Below are 8,140 nucleotides of genomic sequence, written 5' to 3' on the forward strand. Positions count from 1 at the left end.
AATGTTTTTATGGTAGTGTGTCTTTTATAGTGGAAATACAATAAAATGCAGTGAAATGAAGGGCCGATGCACAAGAGTGTCAGGATGGTGATGCACAGGAGAATGTGGGGGTGTGAATAGTGAAACCATATTGGGGAACAAGTGGCAGGAATGAAAATGAAAATGAGAGAAGTGTTGGGCAAAGTGCAAGAAAAGTCAGGAGGAGTAAGAGTGTGGGGAATGAATGATAAGAGTGTGGAGGACAAAGGACAAGTGTGTGGAGGGGATGAAGCGTGAGACAACATATAGGGGATGAAGGGCAAGAGTATGGTGAACTGTGAGGATAGGCAACAAAGGGCAACAGAGTGTGGGGGGGCAAAGTGGAGAGAGAGTATTAAGGGGAGAGAACTGAGTGTGATGAGAATATGTGAGGAGACAGAGAGTGAGAATAAGTGGTGAAGACGAATAGAGGGGTGTGAGTAAAGGGAATGAGTAGGGTGAATAGGGTGGGCGCATGAGAGTCAGTAAACAAATGAGAGACAGAGTGAAGGAAGAGAGAATTGATAGAAGGGGAAGGAAATTGAGGCAGATGTGGAGTATTGGTGGAGGGGAGAAGAAACACCGTCAAAGGGATCAAAGGAAAGGATAGAGGGATGATAGAGACAATTGGAAAGAGAAATAGCAGAAGGAGAGAGTATAGTGACACTGGAAAATCAGACCGTCAACCCAATGATGTTGACAGGATTCAGTGACACTGGTCAGGGGCAACATTGCTGGTGGTATTCCATTAGGTCCCACAGTATTCATAAAGTTGGAGCATAGTGTTACTCTAATTGTCTTGCTGCTGATGGCAATGGGTTGCTGAGGTGAGATGCTTGTGACGACTGAGTTTTCCAGCTGGTCAACTTCATGTTTTCATTTAGTTATTTTCTTGCCAACTACAGAGTACTGATGAGATCGATTGTGATACTTGTTCCCTGCACAACAATGATTGCAGTGTACCAACAAAAGATGAGGATGTTAACAGCGGGCTGTCACATCTCAAATCCCCGAGTGTGAGTATTCGGAAGTATACTAAAATCTGAATGCCCTGCTGGGAGTATTTTGTTTCACCTTTGTGTGCTCGAGGATGCAATGGGTTTCAATCTTTGTCTTGTGTACTGGGATGTACCAGGTATAACTCACCACTGTTTGTACAGGTATATTCTAGCAATTCACAAATTACTGATTGACTATTTAGAATGCGATCTAAAATGTGGCAAAGATACTTGGAAGAATTAATGTACTGATGTGTCTGTTGCTTGGGAACCTTTCTCTGTGTAGCAACAGTGCTGTGATTTCTTGTAGTTAGATATTTAACAGGAGTGACCTTTTCATAATATCTTCCACCTTCACAAGAGTAAAAGTTTGACAGCGAAATAGTGATTTATCAGGATGTCACATGAACATCATTGAACTAACGTTATTCTGTCCACATCCTGAGCAAAGCTAGTAGGGGTATGGGTGGGTTTCGCTTCGGTGGGTAGGTGTGGACTTGTTGGGACGAAGGGCCTGTTTCCACACTGTAATGTAATCTAATCTATAATGTAATCTAATCCTGAGCAAAGCTAACTATATCGCTTGTTTTGAACTTTCAAAAGTTCACATGTAATTGCAGTGTGCAGAACACATTAATGCAAGAATTGTGCTGGCTGTTTGTACACAGAAATTGCATGGAACAAAAGATTTTTGCTTATGAAACTGTGATGCTGCTGGAGATTTGCCCTCCTTGTCAGATCCTTTCTTTAAAGTATTGAGCAGACTGAATAGCAATATACTATCTGCTGGTACTGACCCATAACTAGAAGGCTAAACTGTGTGATTTTTTAAAACTTATTCTTTTATGGGATGTGGGTGTATTGCCCATCCTTAATTGCCCTTGAAGGTAGTGGTGAGCTGCGTTCTTGAACTACTGCAGTCCAAGTGGTTCAAGTATACCCACAGAGCTATTAGCAAGGGGATTCCAGAATATTAACTCAGTGACAGTGAAGGAATAGCAGTGCAGTTACAAATCAACTGGTGTGTGAATTAGAGGAGGTTTGCAGATGATGACGTTCCCATGTATTTGCCGCCCTTCTTCCGCATAGTAGTGATAGTGGATTTGGAAGGTGCTGTATCAGGAGCCTTGGTGAGTTTCTGCAAGGTACTTTTGTAGATGATTTACTGCTGCTACTGATCAGTGATGGCAGGACTGAATGTTTGTGGCCAGGTCCATTAGCCAGTATAAGGTCTAATATGGCCCCTCCTCTAGTTGGACTATCCACATAATGTTTCAAGAAACCCTCTTGGATACATTTAACAAATTCTGCCCTGTCTAAGCCTATTGATCTAAGGGAGGCCCAGTCAATATTGGGTAAACTAAAATTACCCACTAGGACCAATTTGTGTTTATTGCATCTTTCCATTATCTGCCAACATATTTGTTCCTCAATGTCTCTGTAGCTGTTGGAGGGCCTATAGTATAATCATTACAGTATAGTTCAAATATGGCAGTTCACATGTTGCAATACAAGTCCATTTAACAATAGTACGTGGTAGTCTTGAGTGTCTGACACTACCTATAATGCAGATTACATCTACATTTGCACTACATTTGTTTTTCTCCTGTGTACAACCAGACCAATCTGATACTAAGGGTGTACAATGGTGGGGGCCCTTAAACTGCAGCCTTTCTTCATAGAACCTTTGCAAAGGCTGCATCAAGCATTAATACATTCTCTAGTCCTGAAGTTTGGAATGTGCCAGATAGCAATACAGTCAGAGACCGCTTCTCACTTTGAAATAGGAACAAGTTCTGAGCAGACCACAGATGAATTGATTGGATTTTTGTACACATTTCGAAGCATTTCACAGAGCACAGAGTCTTGTGTTATGAAGCCATTTAGGATGGACCTTCACCAAAAAAAATTACCACAAGTTTTTGTTCTTTGCAAATGTACATTTTAAAAAGAGAAGTGACCGTCTGTTCTCCATTCCAGAGGTATCTGGTGTTAACCATCTGCTTGGGGAATCATCCGACAGAACTCCTCATACCCCTTTTCAAAGTGCATCAAGGACATGTAGGCCACTATCCGATTGGCTTAGCATCACAGTTGTTTCTCACACAAGTTTTTCTATGAATGACAGATGATTTGGCATAGTCTGACTGAATAGAATGTTCCATGGCAGACAATTTTTTTTTGAGTTTAGGGACAATAGAGCTTTAGAACATTATATCATTTGATTATCCTGTTCCAATAAAGCAACCATACACAAAGATGGCAATTGGTGAGAGTGATATTGGATACATTGTTTCCTCTTCAGCTGAAGATTCGTGTTTCATATCTTTGTGGGCAAAGTCCGTTTTCAATCTCTAGGCAAACTAGAAGAAAAGCTTGGATAATTGTCATCACACAGAATTCGAGAATGGGTCCTGCACCATGATCAAAAGTACTAACAGTATCTTGCAACAGTTGATTGGGTTCCAAGAGGAACCATCACTCCCATATTCCCAGTTTCTACTTGACTCCAATTATGTACACCTCTTTATTCTTGACACATGCTACAGGCCCTCCAAATCACATTCCCAGCACACTCTGACAGCTTGATCTGATAGTGATGGAGACAAAGGATCGATAGGCCAAGTTTCCAAGAAGATGGCCTTACTTTTGTAATGATTTACTCTGTCTCAGGCCAATTTAATTAGCCATAGATGCTTCTTAACCTGTGGACCAAAAGCAATTCTGAGTACATTAAAGTGATGCCTTCTTTGTAAAAGGAGGCCTTAAACTGAATGTGTCCAATGCCTAGGATTATTGCTCTTTTATGAACTCTTCTTAATGAGCTCAGCAAAAAGATTTGATACAAGTCTTGAGAGAGATAACAGCCTTGCTTGATTCTTGATTTTATCAGAATATCTTCCAATTTTCAAGCTCTGATGAAAATCATATGATTGCATTTGTGTATAGTAGTTGAATCCAATTGCAGCTTCTCTCCACAAAGTCTACTTTGGAAAGCACATGCACCATTTCTGTATGTGTAATTCTCTCATAACCCTTCTGGTTGAAGCTGATTAGGCTGATGATATTCCTCATTCGTACACCATTTGGTATCAGAAAACTTGCCATCCAATAGCTGTTTCAAATTCAAAGAAGACAACTGACTTAATGTCAATCTCAATGTCACACATGAGACAGGCAGAGTTTGCCATTTATGCTGCAACCACTTGAGTTGCTGGTATTCAGCTGCTGGGTGGGAGCAAGAAAATGTAGATACTAGGCTCCTTCATCATGCAAAATGTTTATGGTAGTAATAGGATCCATTATATTGCACAAATCTTTCTTGCCCTGAAGTCTTGGTAAGGAATACAACAGATGCTTCACTAACTGATACTGTGTATTCTATCTTGTAGCTCAGCAGCAGTATGATGAGTTTGTACAGCAGTGCTGATTTTGGAAGTGTTGATGTGAGAGGTAGTATCACTTTTTCCCTGCATTATGATGAGAAAATTCATGAGTTCCACATTCTCGTTTTGCAATGTGATGATCTTGCTGGAGTCAAGAAAAATCGTTCTGACCCGTAAGTACAAAATCTTTGGAGAAATATAACTTTTACAAAAATTTACTGATTTCCACAGATACCTTGACATCATTGAGGTGGTGGGATCCACATTGGCACAAAGTGGAACTGTATTTGGTTCAAAAATCACCAAGTGTGACTGTGTCCATGTCCAAGTGTGTATGTGAAACACAGTGGTTTATTTTGTTTTAAGTATTTCTGGCTACAGTACTTAGTGATTTTATGAACTTGATCACTTAACAGCTATGTGAAGAGCTATCTTCTCCCAGATAAATCATCCCGAAGCAAACGTAAAACCTCAGTGAAGAAAAAAACATTGAATCCTACATTCAATGAGAAATTAGAGGTGAGATAAGTTAGGTGTCTTAATTTTTATACATCTGTTAGTAAAACATACACAAATGCCATGACGTTTACATGATATATAATTAACACACCCCAACATATTCATCATATTGATGCCGAAACACCACATGGCATATCTTTATTCAAGCACCAAGACCATCAATTCCACTTCCATGACATCACCACACTCTGCCTTGCCTCAACTCAATAACTACTGAAATGTTTCATTCTTGCCGTTTAAGAAAACAAAATTTGAATATGGTGTGAAGAGAGCCATTTAGTCAAAGCTTTATACTTTGATCTGATCAAGTCAAGCACAAGAATATCATATTTCAAATGATCAAAACAACTTGTACTATAGAAGAAAAGGAATGCCCTTTTTTTCCACAAATCAACTGTTTTGCCAAGAAATTGCCATGGAGGCAGGAACAAGAACTATAAGCTTCCCATGTCTTCTGGTAATTAAAAAAGTCACAAGACTTGAAAATATTCCTATTGTTGAACAAGTTAATCCATAAGACCATATGAGGTAGGAATAGAAATAGCCCATTTGGCCTGCCAAATCTGACCAGCCAATCGATGAGATCATGGCAAATCTCTCCAACAGGTGCAACCTACTCAGCCTCTCTTATAAGAAATACCTTACAACAACCTTGTAAATCTTCTCTTGCCTATTTCCAGTGCCAGTACATCTTTCTTTAGATAAGAGGACCTGAATTGATCAGTCTTCTAGGTGTAGTGTGATGTGCATGTATGGTTTTAGCAAGACGTCCCTACTTTTATACTTTATTCCTTTTGATATGAAAGCTAACCATCCATCTGCCTTCCCTATTAGCCACTGAACTTGAATGTTAGTTTTATGAGACTTGCACAAGGACCCCCAAATCCATCTGTAATGCTGTTTTCTGCAGACTTCCTCTGTTTCAGAACTTTTTAGTTCCTCTATTCTTCCTGCCAAAGTGTGTAACCTCACATTTTCCCACATTATTTTCTATCTGCCAAGTTTTCATCCACTTATTTAATTTGCCTGCATCCCACTTTTAATTCTGTGTCATCCTCACCTCTTGCCTTCCCACTCAACTTTGTCATCTGCCAATTTATAGCATCTGCAGTTTTTTAAAATCTCTAATCCAAGGTAGACAGGCAGCATCATGAGGTGGAAAAGTCAACATTTTGGACATAACCCTTCCCCAGTACTGGGGATGGGTAGTAGGGAAGCTGCAGACTGAAGGGGATGTGGGGGAGAGTTTTGGTAGGGAGAGGCGCAGAATGGTGAGGTAGAGATAGGTAAATACAGGTAGAGAGTACAACCTGGTTGGTCGATGGGAGGAATGAATCCTGTTGGTAGCTGAAAGGAAGGGTTGGTCAAAGGAATGGAAGGGGGGGTGAGTGGCTGGAAAGGGTGTCAGAAAATGGGAAGGAAGGTTATTGTTATTCAATGTTGAGTCCTCTGGGCTGTAGGCTGCTCAGGCAGACATTGAGGTGTTGTTCCTCCAATTTTTGCCATGACCATCCTCTGTCTCATCCATTGCCACAGCGAATCAGACCACAAATTAGAGGAACAACACCTCCTTTTACACCTGGACAGCATATAGTCCAGAGGACTCACATTGAGTTCTCCAGTTTCAAATAACCTCCCTTTGCATCTCCTGACCCTTTCCAGCCCCTCCCCCTCTCTTCCATTTCTTTGATTGACCCTTCCTTCCAGATACCAACCAGATTCATTCCTCCCATCAACAAACCAGGTCATACCTTCAACCTATGTTCACCTATCCCTACCTAATCACTCCACCCCTCTCCCCACCCAAAACCCTCTCCCAACTGCCTCCCCCGCCTCCCTTTATCTGCAGCTCCCTTTTTAAACCCACCATCAGTCTTGAAGAAGGGTTTCACCCAAAACATGACTTCTCCACTTCCTGATGCTGCCTGGATTGCTGTGTTTTTCCAGCCTTCTGTTCATCTGCAAACTTGGCAGCTGTACATTCACTTTCTTCCTCCAGGTCATTAATATGTGTTTTAAAAAATTGTGGCCCCATCATTGATAATTGTGGCTCCTCCACTGGTTACAGGTTGCCACCTGAAAATATTCCCTTTTCCTGAACATACTGTTTTCTGTTATTTAGCGAATCCTCTATCCATACCCCCAACTTCATACTCTCTTTTCTTAGTAAATAATTGCATGTGCTGTGCCTTTTTACTGAATGCTTTTTAAAAATCCAAATGTATTGCATCTACTGGTAACCCTTTATCTATCCTGCTTGTTACATCTTCAAAGAATTCTACTAAATTTATCAGGCATAGTTTACCCTTACCAGACATGTCCTGTACGTAAAAAGCAGGACAAATCTAGCCCAGTTAATTACAGCCCCATCAGTCTACTCCATTATCAGTAAAGTGAAGGAAGGTGTCATCAACTGTGCTACGAAGCAATACCTGCTCAGCAATAACCTGCACAGTGATGCCCAGTGAGCATTCTGCCATGGTCACTCAGCTCCTGACCTCATTACAGCCATGGTTCAAACATGGACAAAGAGCTGAATTCCAGAGGTGAGGTGAGAGTGACAGCCCTTGACATCAAGGCTGTAGTCAACGGAGTGTGATGTCAAGGAACCCTAGCTAAACTGGAATCCATGAGTATCAGGTGAGAAATTCTCCAGTAGTTGGAGTAATACCTGACACGTAGAAAAATGGTCATGGTTGTAATGGCCAGGTATCTCAGCTGCAGGACATCACTACAGAAGTTCCTCAGGGTAGTGTCATAGAGTCATAGAGATGTACAGCATGGAAACAGACCCTTTGGTTCCGTTGCTCCCGATGCGGTCTCCTCTACATTGGGGAGACTGGGCGCCTCCTATCAGAGCGCTTTAGGGAACATCTCCGAGACACCCGCACCAATCAACCAAATCGCCCAGTGGCTCAACATTTCAACTCCCCCTCCCACTCTGCCGAGGATATGGAGGTGCTGGGCCTCCTCCACCGCCGCTCCCTCACCACCAGACGCCTGGAGGAAGAACGCCTCATCTTCCGCCTCGGAACACTTCAACCCCAGGGCATCAATGTGGATTTCAACAGTTTCCTCATTTCCCCTTCCCCCACCTCATCCTAGCTTCTAACCTCCAGCAACTCGATCCCCTGACCTGTCCGGACTTGTCCGACCTGCCCAGCCCCTCTTCCACCTATCCACTCCACCCTCTCCCCCCTGACCTATCACCTTCATCTC

General features: G+C 41.9%; 1 protein-coding gene across 2 annotated transcripts in view; it reads left to right on the top strand.

Annotated features, from left to right (window-relative positions):
• Window positions 1-8,140, top strand: part of LOC122563564 (synaptotagmin-like protein 2) — an 86,292-nt gene that overhangs the window by 58,332 nt on the left and 19,820 nt on the right. For both annotated transcript variants that reach the window (XM_043717459.1, XM_043717458.1), the window contains 3 exons: window positions 924-1,034; window positions 4,409-4,575; window positions 4,819-4,921. In XM_043717459.1, the coding sequence (XP_043573394.1) occupies window positions 924-1,034; window positions 4,409-4,575; window positions 4,819-4,921 (381 nt within the window). The remainder of the gene's footprint in view (window positions 1-923; window positions 1,035-4,408; window positions 4,576-4,818; window positions 4,922-8,140) is intronic.

The sequence above is a fragment of the Chiloscyllium plagiosum genome, chromosome 27 (assembly GCF_004010195.1).
Source record: "Chiloscyllium plagiosum isolate BGI_BamShark_2017 chromosome 27, ASM401019v2, whole genome shotgun sequence".
Lineage (NCBI taxonomy): Eukaryota > Metazoa > Chordata > Chondrichthyes > Orectolobiformes > Hemiscylliidae > Chiloscyllium > Chiloscyllium plagiosum.